Source organism: Stigmatopora nigra, unplaced genomic scaffold, assembly GCF_051989575.1.
Source record: "Stigmatopora nigra isolate UIUO_SnigA unplaced genomic scaffold, RoL_Snig_1.1 HiC_scaffold_25, whole genome shotgun sequence".
Classification (NCBI taxonomy): Eukaryota; Metazoa; Chordata; class Actinopteri; order Syngnathiformes; family Syngnathidae; genus Stigmatopora; species Stigmatopora nigra.
In genome coordinates, this window is record NW_027551604.1 from 905,001 (window position 1) to 927,098 (window position 22,098).

General features: G+C 38.6%; 2 protein-coding genes across 5 annotated transcripts in view; one reads left to right on the forward strand and one right to left on the reverse strand.

Annotated features, from left to right (window-relative positions):
- LOC144192084 (uncharacterized) overlaps positions 1 to 20,874 on the forward strand; it is a 34,778-nt gene extending 13,904 nt beyond the window's left edge. For 2 of the 3 annotated variants that reach the window (XM_077711118.1, XM_077711117.1), the window contains exon 10: positions 20,755 to 20,874. In XM_077711118.1, the coding sequence (XP_077567244.1) occupies positions 20,755 to 20,826 (72 nt within the window). In that variant the 3' untranslated portion in view covers positions 20,827 to 20,874. Of the gene's footprint in view, positions 1 to 11,836; positions 12,118 to 20,754 lie in introns of those variants that run through there. The other variant, XM_077711119.1, reaches the window with a different exon arrangement.
- Positions 930 to 22,098, reverse strand: part of prickle1a (prickle homolog 1a) — a 31,911-nt gene continuing 10,742 nt past the window's right edge. Inside the window, exons 1-8 of one of the 2 annotated variants that reach the window (XM_077711116.1) lie at positions 17,359 to 17,518; positions 10,641 to 10,857; positions 7,715 to 7,828; positions 6,324 to 6,461; positions 5,273 to 5,479; positions 4,160 to 4,346; positions 3,241 to 4,092; positions 930 to 2,327 (exon numbers count right to left, since the gene is read on the reverse strand). In XM_077711116.1, coding sequence (XP_077567242.1) covers positions 1,480 to 2,327; positions 3,241 to 4,092; positions 4,160 to 4,346; positions 5,273 to 5,479; positions 6,324 to 6,461; positions 7,715 to 7,828; positions 10,641 to 10,835 — 2,541 coding nt within the window. In that variant the 5' untranslated portion in view covers positions 10,836 to 10,857; positions 17,359 to 17,518 and the 3' untranslated portion in view covers positions 930 to 1,479. Of the gene's footprint in view, positions 2,328 to 3,240; positions 4,093 to 4,159; positions 4,347 to 5,272; positions 5,480 to 6,323; positions 6,462 to 7,714; positions 7,829 to 10,640; positions 10,858 to 17,358; positions 17,519 to 22,098 lie in introns of those variants that run through there. The other variant, XM_077711115.1, reaches the window with a different exon arrangement.

The window sequence follows — 22,098 nt, forward strand, 5'->3', positions numbered from 1 at the left end:
AATGAATTTATTGTGACAATCTTTAAAAAAAACTAACTTTCTTAGGTATATACATATTTTTTAAAGTACATTTATCAATTAGGTATGATTCCACAGTTTTGGTGCGGTCAATTCCACCTTTTTTATCTTGCTAAAAAACTTTTTAAATGTAGCAATGAAACTGTTCAATCATTTCTTTAGGACGCCATTTTGGGGATTTCAATATTTAATCAATACTTTACCTGATTTGTGAGATCAATTTAAAACCGGCGTCGGCAACTATTAGCACCAAAAAAAGTATTTTAAGTGCATGATACACATGTTGTATTTTAATTGAACATTAATAAACATTTGGATTTTAACTGGAAGGATTTTTATTTATTTTTTTGACGAAAAAAACATTGCGACATGATAGGATTTTTTGTTTTATTACAATTATGTTAACATTATACTCCAGTTTATACAATTATACAGATAATACTTGGCTTACAATAAAACATGAACACCAATTGAAAAAAAACTTTTTTTTTTGTTGGTTTTCTTGTTTTTTTTTATGTCAGAGTTGCACAAAACCAGTTAATTAAAATCAAAATGTGTTGCACTTTAGTTGAGGGGGGAAAAAAACTACCGTTAGTTTAATGTTAATGCTGTTTGGTTAGATAAGCATGTCATTAAGCCAAGGGTATCAAAATAATAGCCACATCTCTACATTATATACATTTCAATATAATATTCAACTGGTGTTTTATTTTAATAATATAAATATGCATGACTCTGAAATGCTGAATACATTTTATCAGCAGGTTGTAATGCCACGGAAGCGTACGCTAACAAGTAGCATTTAGTAGCAGTCGTGAAATTCAAAATGGCCGACAGTTGCAGAGGATGTCAATTCAGTCAATTGTTCATTTTAGGAAATTCAAAATGGCCGACAGTTGCAGAGGATTCGTTCATTATCGGAAATTCATAATGGCCAACAGTTGCAGTGTCAACTCAGTCATTTGTTCATTTTTGGAAATTCAAAATGGCCGACAGTTGAAGAAGACGTCAATTCAGTTTGGTTCATTTTCAGAAATTCAAAATGGCCGACAGTTGCAGAGAATGTCAATTCAGTCATTGGTTCATTTACCGAAGTTCAAAATGGCCGACAGTTGAAAAGGATGTCAATTCAGTCTTTGGTTCATTTTCAGAAATTCAAAATGGCCGACAGTTGAAAAGGATGTCAATTCAGTCTTTGGTTCATTTTCAGAAATTCAAAATGGCCGACAGTTGCAGATGACGTCAATTCATTTCACTCATTCATTTTTGGAAATTCAAAATGGCCGACAGTTGCAGAGGACGTCAATTCAGTCATCGGTTCATTTTCAGAAATTCAAAATGGCCGACAGTAGCAGAGGATGTCAATACAGTCATTCTCCGGAATTCAAAATGGCCGATAGTTGCTTAAGATGTCAATTCAGTCATTGGTTCATTTTCCGAACCAATGCTAACAATTGTAGCCTATGAAATGATGCAGTTTTTCCCCTTGTGCCCTTTCTTCTTTTTGGATTTAGTCCGAATCCCGTAGGGAGGGGGGGACACGCCCGCAATGGGACTACCAAAGTCTTCGGCGTGGTAGTGTCTAAATGGTCTCGGTTGCGGGATGGGTTGACCCAGGAAAAAGCCATCGTCCTCAGAGTCGGACGAAGAAGACGAACACGTGGAGCACCAGTCGTCCAAATCCCCACGGAGATCCGAGAACCTACCCGTGGCGGACCCCTGGAGCCTCCAATCGGACACGTTGCCCCCCGGTGGTAGTCCACGGAAGTCCTGGTCTCTCCTCAAACCACCTGTGTTCCGTCTCGGGTCCATTTGGGCTTGGACCCTGTCTTTTGGCAAAAGGTTGAGAGCGTTATCAGAGCGAGACTTGCGGCTATGGCGCCTCTTGTGGTGGTGGTGATGACTGCGCCCGGAGCGATTTTCTTGAACCGGGTCGTCAAAGTGAAAAACTTTGCGACGAGTCCGTTCGCTCATCGGAGGCTGCCGTACTTGAAGGTCACCGTAGCGGTCCAGTACGTCGTCCGAGAACTTGACTTGCTGATGCCTGGCTTGGGAACGGGATCTTCGGAGGGCGGGGACTCGGGATTTGGGTCTGGCCTCCTCTGGGGGTTGCACAGCTTCTTCTTCTTCTTCCGCCATGTTTTCTTCCACTTCTTCACTCTTGAGTGAGTTGGTACTCCTGTGTAACATGGAGGAGTTGAGGGTCCCCATGTTACTCGTCTTTTCGCAGTCTTCTGCGTCAAGATCGTGGAAACCTTGCACCGAGTAGACCGAGGGTCTGTCTTTGCCATCGCCGTCCACAGAGGTCCCTGCAAATGAGAAGAAGTTATTTAGAAAAACATTGCCACTCAATGTTCACTCTAATTTTTCGTTGTTCTGGGCAGAAAGCTCCCTTTAGCGCACTGAGTACCAGTGGGAGAAACATCATCATTGCTCACTATGGATATACAGTGTTCCCTCGCTACTTCGCGGTTCAGCTATCGCGGACTCGGAGCTTTGCAGATTTTTTTCAGGAAAAAAATAAATAAAAAATGTGAAGATATTGAGTTTAAATTATAAATTACATCATTTTACAAGAGGTGGAAACAAAATATTCAATAAGAATTAGTAATTGCATCAAAAAAAGGCCAAAAAAATGATCAATAACATGGTGAGAGTTCAGGATGGCGTTAGGGCTGTTTACAGGCGCATCTTCACCGCCCCAAAAAACAATGTTCACAACTCCCAATAACGATGTTTCTTACGTGCAAAAAAACTGCAGAAGATCCTCCATTTGGACTACTATGATGTTTTTGCTTGGTTTTGTGCTTCTGTGTTACACGTTTCTTTAAGCATTTTTGAAGGGGCAAGACTACTTCACAGAAATGTAGTTATTGCGGGGGGTCCCGGTCCCCATTAACCGCGATAAGCAATGGAACACTGTACACCAGTTTCATAAGCAGGTGCATGTCAATGTTCCCTTTAATTTTTTATGTAAAACATGTTGTAAAACATGAAAAACATAAGAGTGGACAGAGCTACTGCCACATAAACGGCGCCATCATGGGGAAAGTGGTATAAAAAATATTCAAAAAGGTTTGGATTTCGTTTACTGCGCGCCATATGATTGCTGCCGCGCAGAGTAGACGATATTGCACAATTGCGCTTTTGCACATCTTAGAGGGAACATTGCCTCCATTCATCTCGTCATAAGATGACAGTGCGAGTTGGGTTACTTCTTACCAGTGATATTGGAGAGCGCCAACGAATCCATGGAGTCTCCAACATTCGGATCCTTCTTCTTGAAGTCGCCTATGCACTCCAGAGAACCACTGTACCACTGCGATTCATCCCCCATGCTAGCTCCAGCTCCGTGGTCCAACTCAAGCTCTTGGATCTTCCTACTACTGGCCGGACCCGGGTGACTACCATATGCCGAGTCTCCTAGCCCGTCTTGGGACTGGGCCCAGTACATATCCGCTTGGTACTTCTTACTAGCTAAGCTACCCCGTCCATCTCCGCCATTGGCTTTGAAAGACTCCATCTTGGATTTGTTGTCTCTCTCCGCTAACCAAAAATCTGTGGGTCTGGTGTCTTGTCTGAAAACCCCGTTTTCGCCAAATTTCAAAAGCAATTGAGTCATGTAGTCCTCATGCTCCGCCCACTCTTCTCCTTGGTCCTCGGGGGCTTCGTCGTCTTCGCCACGCTCTCTCCAGAAATGCTCGTCGGATAGGTTTAGGCGAGCTAGCTTGTCGGCTGTTGCGTCTTCGGGGTTTCCGCTAAATCCGGGAAACTTGTAGTTGACAGACGGCGAGAAAAGTAGCGATTGGCGGCATTGGTCGGCCGATCGGCTGCTCTTGCCCACCCGGACGCTACGCCGCGATTCGCGGGAACGTGCAGACTGGAAGGCGGAGTCGGAGGAATCGGAGGCTTGAACGTCCTCCCCGAGACTGCAGGCCTTGGAGCAGTAGATGCGACCTTGGTGTGGTAGGAAAGGGCAGCCAATCAGGGAGCTTTTACACTGGGCGCAGCTGAAACAGTTCTCGGTGGCGTGCCAGTGGAGGCCGTCGTAGGTCATCTGGGCGTTGTCCACACCTGGGAAATGTTGGATTTGTTGAGGGTTGAGGATTTCGATCACAAAATGGAAGGTTTTCAGTCTTACCGATATGTTGCCGGCACGCTTCGCAGTATTCCGCGTACAAGGATTCGAAGCAACCGCAGCAATAGGGTCGTCCGTCCTTCATGATGTAGCGCTGGCCGCCCAGAATTGTCTCGCACTCAAAACAGGCAAAGTGCTTCATGTGCCAGTGACGGCCTTCGGCTTCTGTGCACTCGTCGGCGAAAATTATCTGGAAACCAAATACGTGGGTTTATTGGAAAATGGTCTAGGATTCTTTAGTCTGTGACCGGACGTTTGGTTGCCGGTCTTTTGGTAACAGAGAGTTTACTGTTGAAACCAGCTCTCAAAATGATATTCACGGGAGAGTTTAATTTCTAAGTACTGTTTAATATCTAAGTACTGTTTAATATCCAAGTACTGTTTAATATCCAAGTACTGTTTAATATCCAAGTACTGTTTAATATCCAAGTGCTGTTTAATATCCAAGTGCTGTTTAATATCCAAGTACTGTTTAATATCCAAGTACTGTTTAATATCCAAGTACTGTTTAATATCCAAGTACTGTTTAATATCCAAGTACTGTTTAATATCCAAGTACTGTTTAATATCTAAGTACTCCTTAATATCTAAGTACTCCTTAATATCTAAGTACTCCTTAATATCTAAGTACTCCTTAATATCTAAGTACTGTTTAATAACTGAGAGAGAGTTTAATATCTAAGTACTGTTTATTATCTAAGTACTCCTTAATATCCAAGTACTCCTTAATATCTAAGTACTCCTTAATATCTAAGTACTCCTTAATATCTAAGTACTCCTTAATATCTAAGTACTCTAATATCTAAGTACTCTAATATCTAAGTACTCTTTAATATCTAAGTACTCTTTAATATCTAAGTACTCTTTAATATCTAAGTACTGTATAATATCTAAGAGAGTTTAATATCTGAGAGTTTAATATCAAAGTACTGTTGAAAGCAGCTCTCAAAATTATATTCATGAGAATTTAATATCCAAATATCTACTGTTTTAACAGTACTTAGATATTAAACTCACTCTCTTAGACATTAAACTCTCACATGAATATAAATTTGAGACTTGGTTTCAACAGTAAACTTCAGCGACCAAACAAAAATTGGCGAGTTTGGCTTTCACCTCGTCGCAGGCCGAGCAGCGAGGCTTGAGAAGTTCGGCGTGGTGGCGCCCGCAGTGAATCTTGCCGTTGTGGAAGAAGTAGATCAAATCCACCAGCAGTTCGTTGCACGTGGAGCAGGAAAAGCACGCCGGATGCCAACACATTCCAGGACTCGCCGATCTGGCCGCAAACACCGCCATTTCTCCGCCATTGATGTTCTCGGAACACTGTGCAAAATGTGGAAACGTAGTGAGTCCTTCTGAAGATCTCATTTGCATATTCATAAGCTCTCCATCTGAGTGCTTTTATTTCATATAGAAAGACTACAAGTGCAAGGTCAGAAAATATGACTGGATTTTACCTGGCAACCGCCATCTATTTTACCCCCTTTTTTAATGAATAGCCAGTCATTGATATTGAATTACCGTATTTTCTGGCATATACAACATATTTGTCGTTAAAAAATTATGACTGAATCGAGGGTACGGCTTATACGCGCACAAAAACAGATAAAACACTTTTTTAAAAATTATTGTGACGTCAATGAATGGAATTCAAACAAAAAAATAACCATATCTTGCATAAACTTGAAAAAAATCACTTTTGCCTGCTATTGCTTGTCAAGACACTTCCTGGTTGTACTGCTCACATGACTTCCTTTTTTGAATTTGTGCAGGCAGTATCTCAGAAATACCACGATTTATGATTTTTCCTTGGTTTTTCTCTTTAAAGTAACACATTTGTACTCCCTATTAAACCCGTGAATATGGAGGTGAAAATTGAGAATGAAGAGGCGGCTTATACGAGAGAAATTGTAAAATTCAACCATTTTAAGGCAAGTTTTCTTGAGATTTTCCCTTCAAAGTAACACATTTGTACTCCCTATTAAAACCATGAATATGGAGTTGAAAATTGGGAATTAGGGGGCGGCTTATACGAGAGAAATTGTCAAATTCAACCATTTTAAGGCAGTTTTAAGAATATACCTCATACGCACAGGCGGCTAATATGCCAAAAAATACGGTAGATGAAGTTTTGCAGTATTATCTGTAGATCCGATTTAGTACTTACATGCTCACAAATACTGTTGACCCGACTGCGAGGCAGCACTTTTGGCAGGCCCCGCCCCAAAGCTTCCCTCTTTCTCTGGACACTGAACATATGGAGCTCCTTCTTCTCTTCCTCGCTGAGAGACTGGCAGTAACGGATCTGGAAATCAACAAAAACATCCTGAATCACCCCAAAAAATCAGTGAATTTTGACTTGAGAGAACCAAAGAACAGCAATCCAACTCTTGACCCCAATTCGCCCTTTCTTATTCCCCCAATATGCCATATCTCCGCCCAGCGACCCTATTTTTTTTTTTACAACAAGCCATGGATCGTTCCCAAAGACTTAACAAGGGCCAAAGCGGACTTTTACGCAAACGAGGACCAGAGTTTATTGGGAAATAGAGAAGCCAGGCAACAAAAGGACGCAGCCAATGGAGTGGGTTGCTACACGGTACTTTGCCAATGGCGGCGGCGGTGGTGGCGGCATATAAAGCTCCTTTCAATCGGCATCCCTCTCCCCCACTGAGACGTCCTTGTAAAAAGGGAAGGCTATGACAGGAATCCAAATGACGGCGGCGGCGGTGGTGGCGGGGTCCCGCCAAACATCATAAAAGCATCCAGTCAAAAGTTGCATTGTGCCCACACTCCAATCTGTCTACAAGATGGCCTGCTGACAATTTCACTGTGGGATGTTGGACACGATGCCAATGGAGGGAACTGAAAAACTGCTATACTGTTAGATGTTGCTCATTTTTTAAAGTACTGCATATCGGAAACTTGTCCAAAACTATGATGAGCTGACTCGGCTAAATGTGGTTTTTGAATCACAAATCAACCCATAAGAACACAGATTAATAACTTGAATTCTAGTTACGCGTGGATACCAAACTATGAGTTTGATTTATTAATTAAGAGATGGCACATATTATTGAACAAATTTATATTCATGTTAATTAACATATATATGTAAATATGTAAGGGCTAATTTCCATCTTTAGTGCCTTGTGTAGGTTGAAGATAAACCATGACACACTAAGACACACTAATAAGTAGCACAGTTTTAGACAGCGTTGGGATTTTTGTTGGTCTAACAGTCAGCCTTCTAGATGATTGGCCAAATAGGTTCAGAGTTGACATATGCTAATTGCTATTGAGTTTCAAATATGAAGAGAGAAGGTGCTTTGGCTAATTTAGCACTCACTACACAGTCACCTCTAGAGCCAGCCATTGTTGATATGTTGGAAGTTTTTTGGTACAAAATCTTGCAGTAAAGGAGGACCTTTGTGCTGGAAGATTTTGTAGATTAAGGTGATATTTGCATATTTAACAGTATTGAGTATTCAGTTGAGGCTTTGTCAATGACAATGTCATTGAAAACAAATAATACAGTTGCAGTTGATGACTGTTTACCTCATTGTCGTGTGGTGGTAGTTGGTAGAGTAGCTGCTTGATTCTTAATTTTTCTCCTGGACTGTTTACGTAGGGAATCTTATCCTCTGGTAGGCAGGAGAAATACTGCTGGACCTGTATAAAAAAAATGCATATATATAATAATCCTCTTTAGTATCCTCTTCCCAAAATGATTGCCTAATCCAGGGGTGGGCAAACTTTTTGGGCCTGGGGGCCACATTGACTTTAAAAATTTGACAGATGGGCGGGGTCAGCACAAGATAGGATACATCTAAAAAAGTGCATCCGTTAACAGTACATATGAAATATAGACAGTAAAAAGGACTCAAGTATTAACATACTCATCACTCATCATTAAAGTCAAAAGTCTAAAGTACAAAATAAAGTATAAATTGCAAAGTGAAGTAAAAAGTCTAAAGTACAAAGTAAAGTAAAAAGTATAAAGTACAAAGTAAAGTAAAAAGTATAAAGTACGAAGTAAAGTAAAAAAGTATGAATTGTAAAGTACAAATTAAAGTAAAAACGTATGAATTGTAAACTATAAAGTGCAAAGTAAAAAGTATAAAGTGCAAAGTAAAGTATAAAGTACAAAGTAAAGTATAAAGTGCAAAGTAAAGTATAAAGTACAAAGTAAAGTATAAAGTACAAAGTAAAGTATAAAGTACAAAGTAAATTATAAAGTACAACATAAATTGTAAAATACAAAGTAAAGTGTAAAGTATAACGTACAAAGTAAAGTAAAAGTATAAAGTACAAAGTAAATTAAAAAGTATAAAGTACAATAAAGTAAAAAGTATAAAGTACAATAAATTAAAAAGTAAAAAGTAAAAAGTACAAAGTAAAGTAAAAAGTACAAAGTAAAGTAAAAAGTACAAAGTAAAGTAAAAAGTGTAAAGTAAAAAAGTATAATTTGTAAAGAACAAAGTAAAGTAAAATGTGGCCTGCGGGCCGTAGTTTGTCCATGCCCTGGCTTAATCAATACATTAAAGTAACCTTGATGTAGTGTTCTCCTTTTAGCCCCTCTGTGATACTAGAGTAATATCTTGTCCATAAATCCCTCCTAAAAGCGTCCCCAAGGTTCAACAGGTCAAAGCAGGTTCTTGTTGTCCCCTTCTTTGAGGAACCATCATGAGCTTGTCACTCTAGCTCCAAGAGAAAGCGCCCCCTCCCTGTCACCGTGGCACTTTGACCTTTGCGGCAGAGTCCACTTTATGACGCCTTGACCATTACAGCCCGTCAAATAAAGAGGTGGGACGTCCTGCTCTTGTGTCTTTGGAGGACATCCTGCAGTTTAGACCGTCTAAAAGAGGGAATTTTGCAATTTACCGTGACAATCAAGCCTAACATTGCCTCCCTTAACCCCTACCGTAAATTATGCACATTTCCAGGCCGCTTATTACCCTCCCCGGGGGGTGGGGGCGCTGTGGAATGGCCAACTCTGTGTTTCTTTAGCATAACGATGAGCCGTAAGACACCATTCAAGGCGAGGAGTGCAGTAAACACATTACAGTTGACCCACGTATGGCCAAACAAAAGATTCTACATGTTTGGACTTCTCTCTTCGGTCCGTGAAGGTCTCTTTCTCGTCTGGGTGACCGAAAACGGCCCACCACCCCCATCTTTATTTGCTTCCCGGCGTGTGGTCCAATGGGAAAATCAAGATGGAGTTTGATAGAGGAACTTAGGAGAAGAGGGGAAATAACTTTTAGGAAATGTGCTACATTAAGTTGGCTGCCCTCCGGGCTTTGACTAACGCGTCTGGTGAGGAAAAGGCTTGTTAAAATGTTAACCCCCTCCTCAAAAAACTACAAAAAACAACTAAAATCCTGATCTTGTTAGTAGCAAACCAAGTCCTCCAAACGGATCTTTGGTAATCATAAGCAGATTGATTAGCAGTGAAGTTCAAAAGTAATTAAATCGGCCTTGAATTTGATATATTTGTACGCTTTTCGGGGGGTTTTGGTGGTTTTTAGGACCTTAAAACATCAGTTAAAAAGTTCCAGAGCAAACCAAGTTCTCCAAATGGTTCACAAGCAGACTTGACCAGCAAAAACTGAGTAGCAGTGAAGCACAGAAAAACTAAATCAGCCTTGAATTCTATCTAATTTTAAGTTTTTTGGTGGTTTTAGGACCCTACAACATCAGTCAAAAAGTTCCAGAGCAAACCAGGTTCCCCAAATGGATCACAAGCAGACCTGACCAGCAAAAACTGATTGGCAGTGAAGCTCAAAAAACAAAATCGGCCTTGAATTCGATCTAATTTTAAGTTTTTGGGTGGTTTTAGGACTGTACAACATCAGTTAAAAAGTTCTCAAGGAAACCATGTTTTCAAAACGGATCTCTGAAAATCACAAGCAAACTTGACAAGCAAAAACTAAATCGCAGTAAAGCTTGAAAAAATTTAATCGGCCATAAATTCGATTTACTTTTACGCTTTTTGGTGGTTTTCATGGTTTTAGGACCTTACAATATCAGTTAAAAGTTCCCAAGAAAACCAAGTCCTCAAAACGGATCTCTGAAAATCACAAGCGGACTTCAGCAAAAACTGATCAGCAGTGATACTCCCAAAAAATTAATCAGCCTTGAATTCGATCTATTTTTACACTTTTTTGGTGATTTTAGGACCCTACAACATCAGTCAAAAAGTTCCCAAGCAAACCAAGTTCTTCAAATAGATCTCTTATAATCCAGAGCAGACTTGACCAGAAAAAAACGGGTCGAATTTTACACTTTTTGACGGTTTTAGGACCCTACAACATCAGTCAAAAAGTTCCCAAGCAAACCAAGTTCTTCAATTGGATCTTTGGTAATCCCAAGCAGACTTGACCAGCAAAAACTGAGTAGCAGTAAATCTCGAAAAAACTAAATCGCCCTTGAATTCCATCGACATTTACGCTTTTTGGTGGATATTTTCCCAAGAACTCACTTGCTCAGGGCGAAGTCCAGGCGGCACCCAGGCGTACTCCTCCAGCGCACAACCGGAGTCGTCATCCGAAGTAGAACTTCTCTGAAAGCCCGACGTCATTTTGCTCACTTTCTGCTCCATGATCAAGTCTCTCTGGCGCCCCCTGCCTTGGAATCCCGCCGCCGACGTTGCCACCGTTGCACCCGCCAGGCTCATCAGACGATCTTTTTCAGTAGACCTACGAAAGAAGAAAATTACTTTCGTTACATCACATTTATTTATTTTGACAAAACATTTGAAGACATCTCGAAGCTTTTTTTTTGCATTTCATTCATTCACTTCACTTTTCAATTGACAGTTTCATTGTCATCCATTGATGGACAATGACTGACATTTTTGGATGTATTCTAACTAGGACCACCTCTGGACATCCTCCTTGACTTAATAAGTTTGCAGTTTTGTATTGACAAGGATCTTGCCCTGGCCCAGTTCAAGGTTCTGACAGATTTTTGGATTCGTAGCCTCCTATTTTCTGCACTCTACCCACTGTCTGTATTACCCATGACCGGACGTTTGGTCGCCGGTCTGTTGGTGACAGAGTTTACTGTTGAAAGCAGCTCTCAAAATTATATTAATGGGAGTGAGTTTAATATCCGAGTACTGTTTAATATCTAAGTACTGTTGAAAGCAGTAGATATTTAGATATTAAACTCTCTCATAAAAAATAATTTTGAGAGTTGGTTTCAACAGTACTTAGAACTTAAACAGTACTTAGATCTTAAACATTACTTAGATATTAAACATTACTTAGATATTAAACAGTACTTGGATATTAAACACTACTTGGATATTAAAGCGTACTTGGATATTAAACAGTAATTCGATATTAAAGAGTACTTGGATATTAAAGCATACTTGGATATTAAACAATACTTCAATATTAAACAGTACTTCGATATTAAACAGTACTTCAATATTAAACAGTACTTCAATATTAAACAGTACTTCAATATTAAACAGTACTTCAATATTAAACCGTACTTAGATATTGAACAGTACTTAGATATTAAACAGTACTTCAATGTTAAACACTACTGTTTAATATCCAAGTACTGCTGAAACCAGCTTTCAAAATTATATTCATGAGTTTAATATCTAAATATCTACTGTTTACAACATTACTTAGATATTAAACTCTCTCTCTCTCTCTCTCTTAGATATTAACCTCACTCTCATGAATATAATTTTGAGAGCTGCTTTCAACAGTAAACTCTCTGTCACCAAAAGACCGGCGACCAAACGTCCGAGCACCCTCTTTACCCATGTACCATCCCCTACTGAGAACTTCCCTCTGGCCGTATGTCCTTCTACTTCTCAAGAGAAAACCCTACAAGTGACCCACACTGACTGGATCAGTTGCGCCTGGGGTCTATCCAAACACCAACCCCACCGACAATAGGAACAAGGCCACCATATGGGGAATGTCCACAAGACTACATTCTCCCCCTTTTTTTGCTTGTGGCTATTTGTTTTCCAACCTGCCGCCGCCACTGTCTGATCCGTCCTTTCATCTCGCCAACGGACACAAAAATGGCCAACAGGTGACGCAAAAAAGGGAAAAAAAGGCTGGATGGATTAAGACAATGCCACAGAAGGAAAATCTTGGAGCACAGATCAAACACTTTTTTCTCTACGGGGTGGCCTTACACGCTATTTTTGGAACGTTGGCTAGACTGCCGGATTGGCAGAAATTAGCAAAAAAATCAGGTATGAACCAGTCATTGAAATTTACCGTATTTTCACGACTATAAGGCGCACAGCATTATAAGGCGCACCCTTAATGAATGACATTTTTTCCATATATAAGGCGCACTGTATTATATGGCGCACTGTCTATTTTGGAGAAAATGTAAGACTTTTAAGTGCGCCTTATAGTGGTGAAAATACGGTAATTGCTATCGACTTCCAGGTATGAAGCACTCACTCCTTTACAGTCACCTCTAGAGCCAGCCATTGTTGATGTTTTGGATTTTTTTGTATTAAATCTTGCAGTGAGGGAGGAGCTATTAGATGGAAGATTTTGTAAACTCAGTTCAGATGTTTGTTTTTTTTTTAATATCCGACATTGGTGGTTTTTCGTTTTTGGTTTTCTATTTTTTTTTCACTGTCTATTTTGGAGAACATTTAAGACTTTGAAGTGTGCATTATAGTCCTGAAAATACGGTAAGTTGTTTTTTCCTGTTATTTAAAATGATCCTGGTATCAAATGTGGAGTGACAAACTTTATACCTGACCAGATGGAGTTTAATTTGGATTTATTTAATAAGTGACAGCACTTATGAATCAATTATATTTATAACATGAACATAAATATGTGAATATGTAAGAATGTAGCCAAAAGCTCATTTCCATCTTTACTAGCCCTATTTTATTGCAAATGCTACTCTCTCATAGTATAATCTACAATACTAAAAATATATTTTTAATTACAATCGCAATCAGGGCAGCCTCACAACTCTGGGGTTCTGGGTTCGAATCCAGCTCGGTCCACCTATGTGGAATTTACAAGTTCTCCCTGGGCCTATGTGGGTTTTTTCTGGGTACTACCAAAAACATGTATGCTAGGCTAGCTAGCTGAATGCTGTAAATTGCTCAACCCTAGCTATGATTGGTTATCCTTTGTCTCCTAGTGCCCTGTGATCGACTGGTCACCGATTTAGGGTCAGCCAAGATAGGCTCCAGTACCACCCCCATGACCCTAGTGAGGATAAAACGGCTCAGAAAATGAACATTGTCTTCAATGTAAAAGCAGTCTTTGATAGCATTTGATTTGGCTGTCACACAAGATGAAAAAAAAAATGCATGAGCACTTGCGACCATTCTTCAAAGACCATTAAGCTCTAACTGAGATCAAACGAAAGTGAGGCCAGCGTCCAACAGCCTGGACCCTTGACACCCCAACACCCACATACTTGCCACTCCTTAGCAGAACTTGGCAAGGCCACCCAAGGATAGCGTGAAAAAGCTAGCAAAACCAGACAAAAAAAGCCTGAAAATTTGGATTGACATCTACCAATAGCCATAAATATCTGTATGATGGATTGATATTTTTTCCCTGCGACTGGTTTTGAGATTGTGACCCTCCAGATTAGGCATTTTCAAAATAACTCTACCTGTGGACTGACATTTGTATCAGGCCTGTCAGTCAAAGGCTGTCAGCAGTAGGCTAATCCTGACTGATAAGTGTCAAATACGTCTTAGCAAAGCGCTACCAAAATGGAAGCCAAGATGGTAGGATCTTGTAATAATATACTCCATTCAGTTGGATTGGAATGGATTGAATTGGATAACTTTATTTATCCCGTATTTGGGAAATTTAGTTGTTATAGTAGCTAGAGGGTGAGAATACAGACACAGAAAAAGACAATGTAGACATAAATAGGTAGGAAATAAATAAGTTAATAAATAAAATAAATACATGAATAGATATATGAATAAATAATTGTGTTGGATTAATTCTGTAATACTATTTTATATATATATATATATATATATATATATATATATATATATATGTATATATGTGTGCATTTAATCATCTAAATAAGTTAATAAATAAAATAAATACATGAATAAATATATAAATAAATAAGCATGTTGGATTAATTCTGTAATACTATTATATATATTTGTGAATTTAATCATTTTGTTTTATAATCATATTAAAGTATAATTATTGATGAACCTAAATAAATAGCAAATAAATACGTAAAAAAATAAAATACATGAATAAATAAATATATAAATAAATAATCGTGTTGGATTAATTATGTAATACTATTTTATGTGTCCATTTAATCATATTCTTATTTTATAACTTTTTTAAAGTATAATTATGAACCTAAATAAATATGAAATAAATAAGTTAATAAATAGAATAAAGATATAAATAAATAAATTTGCATGTCAGATTAATTTTGTAATACTATTATATGTGTATTTAATCATATTCTTGTTTTATAACTATATCAAAGTATAATTATTGATGAACCTAAATAAATGGCAAATAAATAAGTTAATAAATAAAATGAATTCTGATTAAATATATCAATAAATAAGCGTGTTGCTGAAATATGTATATACATATACGCATATACACATACATATACACATCTGCATATCTGCAAGGTTGAGCTCAAATACGTTTCCTTGCTCATTTAGCTTTGATATACCGCATTTCTCTCTTATTTCCCAAGCTCAGGGTTCAAATCTATCTCCAGTGGAGGTCCTCTCTCTCTACCAAGACCCGACCCAGTAGTATGTCTGCCACTTCTTAGTAGCGCAAAATGTCATGTCAGGCACCTTGGCTTTATGACACCTCCCATGAATCATCCCCAATGTCCCCTAAACAATGGTGTCTTTGTTGAGGAATCTGCTAGCGGCTTGTTCCGTCAAGCGCTTATCTCACTTTCCCCCCCTTTGGGATCTCAATACATGACACTTAAAAAAGCAGATAACCTGTTCTCAAAGAATGGAAGCCAGACCTCCATTGACTTGCAAATGAGAGCCATCAAATAAGCCACCAGATCCAAGCCAGCAAACTCACCTCAGACTTTGCAAGTTTTTCTTCCCGGATTTCCGATTTTTTCTTACCAGACTCAAACCTGAATCACAGGAATGTCTGGCCAGGACTTCAAATACCAAAGACAGGATATTTGTTGTCTCACATTAGTCAAGTTTTTTCTCATACCGGCACATCTGCTGGCATGCTCATTTTTGACAAGCCAGCAAACTGAGCCATTCTCAGTTGGACTCACCAACTCACTGACTCATCACTTTTAAAGTTTCCCTCCTCGAACAAGAGGTCTATGTTTTGCGTCATTAGTTTTTTAACTCCCTCGGCCGGCCACACCCCCTTGTCCCAACCCCCACCCCCTTTTCGAAGCCCCCGAGCTCCGCCCACGCTAGCCAGACCCCTGCCTGCAGCCCTGAATGTTAACAGCCCCTCAACTTTGTAAAGGTGCTTGTTAACATGGCTTTGGGAGATTCAAATTCGCATACTAGTGGATTGATTGGTCTAAAGAGGTGTTGGGGTAGAATGGGGTATTTGGAGTTTTTGATCAAAAAGGTTAATGGGTTGAATTTGGGTAACCAATCATCTTATAGCTTAGCTGTTGGACGAACAAATTTGCATTAGAACACTGTCTAAAACTGCAATTTTGTGTATATATGTCCTTATTAACGGTAATCCCTCGAAAATCGCAGTTAAAGTAGACCAGACATGGCCACGATAATCAAAAAAAATAGTTCATAAAGTTCATAAAAATGAGAAAATCTACATTGAATCTTGTAAGTGAAAGCCACTTGCTACTATGACTCAGCATTGAAGTAAAATATATATATATAATAGCAGAAAAAATCGCGAATTAAAAAAAATATATAATAGCAGAAAAAAATTGCAAAATAGTGAATTTACGATAAGTGAATTTGCGAGGGATTACTGTAGTTTCAACCTGCACAAGATCTTTAAAAAAAGATGGAAATTAGTCCTTGGCTAAAATCTTACATATTTACATGGATATAAATATTTTTAGGGCGGTCTGGTGAACAAGTGTTTTGTGCGTCGGCCTCACATTGGAAGTTCTGGGTTCAAATCTAGGCCAGTCCACTTGTGTGAAGTTTGCATGTTCTCTTTAGACCTTCATGGGTTTTCTCCGGGTACTCCGGTTACCTCCCACATTCTGAATACATTCATGCTAAGCTAATTTAGCACTCTAGATATGACTGTGTAAGGTTATTTGTCTCCTTGTGCCCTGCGATTGGCTGCTGGGATAGGCTCCAGCACCCCCCTAAATAGTGATACATGAACGAATGAATGTTCACTAACAAGACTATGAACATGTTCATGAATATATGCTGTCCCTTATTAAAATAAAACTCAAACTCAGGCAAAAAATGTGACAATGACGATTGACATGGAACAAAACCTCCATTCAACACTTCACCACATCATGTGTCATTTATGACTTAGCGGCCCTCAAATCGCTGGATGACCAAGCAATAACTGACTTGCTCCTGGCATTTTTGCAGCATTTGGCAACCCGTCTGAATCCACATCCTCTTGAGTTCCAGACACCCGAGCGGGGTTGACTTAACAAACTTCCGGAGATCTGCGCCTCTCTCAATCGCTGTCTATACTCCGCAACTAACAAGCACATAATCCACTACACTGTTCTCAGTCACTTTAAATCCGACCTGCCATGTTTAATTTGCCTCAGCAACCCTAAAAAACCATCAAAATTTCAATTTACCACCAAACAAAACCCACACATTTCTCCCAAACCAGTCAACTTCAGTTCCTAAAAACCCAAACTCAAAAAAAACCTCCCAGCCTGGTGTGTAGCTTAACATTCCAGAATAACAATTCCAAAACGGCATGACCACGAGACCGACCAGACACAATGTTTGGTCTGAGCCTTTTTTGGTGGTCAGCGCCCTGTTTTTCCAAGACCAAATGGATGGGAGTGTCAGACCCACCAGAGGGACCACCTGCATACCATGGACAAACCCAATGAAGACACATGTTGCCATCACTTAGAACCTTTAAAAAGACTTTGTCCTGACCTCTAAAGTTGCTCCAAACTGGATCAGTTCTTGCCAAAAACCCCATTTAATGATGCTTTTCCTGTTCCCTTGGCCACCACCAATCCCCCAAGACTAATGTCCCCTTCATTCTTACCTGGGACGAGGCCGGATCTCCAGAGACCAACGAACTGGATATTATGGGCTGTCTGTCCTAGTTTCTCCACTCCATACTGGCTACATTTAATCCTCAAAACTCAAGGCTACCAGTCGCCCGGCGCCGTACTCGCACCATGTCACAGTGAGCAGATGGGCAATTCCTTTCCCCCTGGTCTCTACTCTCCTACTTCCCCATATCCAACCCCCGTTAACTTCAGTCCGGCCCCCTTTGGACCCAGAACAGCCACTCACGGAGTGGCAATGCGGAATGACGCCCGCCCACCTTGGGCTCAACCCTCCACTCGGCTCCCGAAATGTCAGTTGATAGAAGGAAGTGCCAAAAAGGTCCTAATGCGGCTTTTTTGACCCGCAGTGGGTTCCCTTTTAATGCTATATTATTTTAAAAATGAGGGTGTCGCCCATGTGGGGTCTGTAGTTGGATGGGGTCGGCTAGAGCACCCTTGTGAGGATAAGAGGTTCAGAAAATGAATGAAAAGAAAAGGGGAGTTGCTATGTAGTTGAGTAACCTGGTTAGTTTTCTCACTAGTTTTAAAGGTGCAGTTATGGATTGATAAAGAGTAAAGTACTGTGTTTTTTTCCCGTTAGTTAGTTAGTGTGGATGGTGGATTTAGTTTGCTAATACGAGAGGAGTACTTCTCGTTTGTGCGTTATAATATTGTGAGGACATTTCTGTGTATTATTTTGGGAATATTTTGAAGGGAAAACATAAGTATTAAACACATTTTAGTACAATTAAACTCAATTTAGTACTATTAAACCATTTTTTAGTACTATGAAACACATTTTAGTACTACCAAACACAATTTAGTACTGTCAAACACATTTTAGTACTATTAAACACATTTTTAGTACTATCAAACACATTTTAGTACTATCAAACACATTTTTAGTACTATCAAACTCATTTTTAGTACTATCAAACCCATTTTTTAGTATTATCAAATACATTATAGTACTGTCAAACACATCTTAGTACTATCAAACTCATTTTAGTACTATCAAACACATTTTAGTACTATGAAACACATTTTTAGTACTATTAAACACATTTTAGTACTATTAAACACATTTTTTAGTACTATGAAACATTTTTTAGTACTATGAAACACATTTTACTACTATTGAACACTTTTTTAGTACTATCAAACACATTTTAGTACTATCAAACACATTCTAGTACTATTCAACACTTTTTTTAGTACTATGAAACATTTTACTACTATGAAACACATTTTACTTCTAATAAACACATTTTACTACTTTAAAACCCCTAGTTATTTCTTACTTTATTAATAGATGGCAAATTAGAACAAATAAAAAATATTTGTCCAATCAAATATCCCATTTTGGGTGTTTTTTCCAGACGGTTGGAACCAATTAACTAGTTTTTACTTCATTTCTATAGGAAACATTCATTTGACTTACAAGTAAATCAACCTACGAGCTCAATCCTGGAACAAATTAACCTCTTATCTCAAGATACCACTTTATAAAAGAGAAATAAGAGTACCTAGTAAGAATATTTAGCTAAATCCATAGGCATAGTGGAGGGAGACTTAGCAGATGTAAAGCTAGTGACTGTACATACCTGACTGGTCATCTAGTGAAACTCCCCAGGGAGTTTTTCAACTGACCTCTGCCTCTCCTTCAACTCTGTTGGAATGTCACAACATGAGACTTTTCCTGTTGCCTCACAAAACAAAAGTCACCACTTCCAGGCCATCTTTGGACACTCGCACCTTTGTCAATCACCTCGACCCAAAAAAAAAAAAAACTCTCAAAAAGTTCTTTTCTTGGGGGCTACCAATCGATTTAAAGTCCGGATTATAAAAGAAAACAATCTTAAGTTTTTGACACGTTAGCGGTGATTTTATTTAACGAGTAAAGGAGCTTTGTTTAAGTTTTAGAAGCTGTTTATTTTTGTTGCGGGTCTCGACTTGGCGTCAGCCGCAAAACAAGCAGTGAAAAAAGTTGACGGCTTTGCGTTCAATTGTTAGAATTTAAATGGAGATTGTAAAGTGTCATTCTTCTCGGCTTTTATAACACTTTTATTTTATTTGCGTAGTGGACGGCAACAAAATGGAGGTAGTCTTCTCTCGTTTATTGCAAATTGCGTTTTTTCATTGTCACGGCCATTTTTGGTCTATATTAACCGCTATGTTTGAGGGATTACTGTATATTGTCCAAAGTTAATGTGCTAATAGATTAGCATAGTCAGATTTGATTGGGGAAATTGTCCTCTCGATACAAAAACATTGTAGCAGCCAAGTCCAGGGAAGACAAGCTAGCCTTTCACGCCAAACCTCCAAGCTTTTGTCCTCCATTAGCACGTCTTAAAGGGGCGGGGCAGCATGGTATACTTCCTCCAATCACATGCTAAACTCGGAGGAAACAACCACCATGCTAGCCGCTAATCGCAGTACAGTAATAGTGTCCCAACATATGAGAAATTTGACGAGGAACATTTTTGAGCAAATTTTTGCCCTGATATACAAGTTTTTTAGGTTTTTTGTGTATTTAGTTCTTTTATATGGGAAAAAGGATTTGAGATACGAGTGAATTGGGTGTAGGAACGTATTAAGCTCATATCCCAAGGTATTTTTAATAATGAGTCCGACAAGTACATGCTAAACTCGGTAATACAGTAATACCTTGACATATGAGTGTAGCAACATACGAGAAATTTGACGAGGGAAATTTTTGAGCAAATTTTTGCCCTGATATACAAGTTTTTAGGTTTTTTTGTGTATTTAGTTCTTTTATATGGGAAAATGGACTTGAGATACGAGTGAATTGGGTCTAGGGACGCACTGAGACCGTATCTCAAGGTATTTTTAATAGAGTCCGACAAGCACATGCTAAACTCGGTAATACAGTAATACCTTGACATACGAGTGTACCAACATTAGAGAAATTTGAAAGACGAGGAACATTTTCGAGCAAATTTTTGCCCTGAAATACGACAGTTTTTTTAGGGTTTTTTGTGTTTTTAGTGCTTTTTATGAGAAAATTTGATTTGAGATACGAGTAAATATACAAATATAAGCTTTACTGTATTTGGTCTCACTTTTTGCATAAAAAATAGCCATATTATACATGGTATACTTTTTAAAATTAATGATAATAATAAAGAATTTATTGTTTTAAATTTATTTTTTGTTTCATTAACTCAGTTATATATTTTCACAACTTGGAGATATGTATTAAAGGTGAGAACGAGTCAAGAGTTATGATATTTGTCTTAAATCTGCAATTACGATGAACTGAAAATGAGATTATTGAATAACTTATCAAAAATGTATTAAATTTTTGAATCACTTTTTCAACATACATTGTAAGGCTCATTATTTTTTACGTCTTGATCTTCTTGTAGGACCACGTGATGTATTCTAAGTACCATGTACCTAGACTGTACACGTATACAGGAATTGCGGCTCCTCAATAATGTGTACATTCTTTGCGGAGGACAAAGAAGATGGACACAATAACCGTGAGTAATTTTATACTATTATTATACTATAATGTATGTTTGCTTTCCTGCACTGTATATGTTTAGCTTTAGTTTTTTTTGTGTGTGTTGCTTAAATGGTAACCATAAAACTTCATGCTAGCCGTTAGCTGTTGTTTCAATAGCAATAAGAAGCTTGAAGTATTTTGACCTAAAATTTGCTTAAATAACTAGAAAGTGAAATAGAAAATGAGGAAAAACTGTTTTCCCAAGCGTAACATTTAATCCCAAGTTTTATGGTTCAAAATTGCACCCCCACTCCAAATCCTCATGACAACCACTTAGTCCAGGCATGGGCAAACTAGGGCACGCGGGCCACATATGGCCCACTAGGCTTTTTAATCCGGCCCGCCGACATTGTCCAAATAATGTTTGATATTTTTCCCCAAGATGGCGCCGTCACGCGGAAACCCGTGTCAGTAGCTCTGGCCACTCCTGTTTATTTTTGGTGTTTTACAGCCCCTCTATCTTTTTTAAATGACATATTAATATTTCTTAATACATTCCATTTGACTTGACTTTGTACTTAATACTTTTTTACTTGACTTTGTCTTTATACTTTTACTTGACATTGTACTTTATACATTTTACTTGACTGTGTACTTTATACTTTTGACTTGACTTTGTACTTTATACTTTTGACTTGACTTTGTACTTTATAATTTATACTTTTGACTTGACTTTGTACTTTTCTAATTTATACTTTTGACTTGACTTTGTACTTTATACTTTTGACTTGACTTTGTACTTTATACTTTTGACTTTACTTTGTTCTTCATACCTTTGACTTTACTTTGTTCTTCATACTTTTTACTTGACTTTGTACTTTATACTTTTTACTTGACTTTTTACTTTTGACTTGAATCAGGAGTGATGAGTATGTTAATACTTGAGTCCTATTTTTCTGTTTCTGTTTCATATGTACTGTTAACGGATGCACTTTTTTATATGTATCCTATCTTGTACTAACCCCGCCCATCTGTCACATTTTTAAACTCAATATGACCCCCGAACCCCAAAATTTGCCCACCCCTGACATACTCCTCGCCATAGTCTCTCCAAATCTAGCATCTACAGATCACCCGCTAAACTACTACCACCATCACCAGAGGTGCGGACACAGTTCAAGGTTCACCTCCGACCGTTGAATAATATAAAGTCAAGCATCCCTGACCCGTGACCTCTTGAGAGCACCAGATGACCAATAAA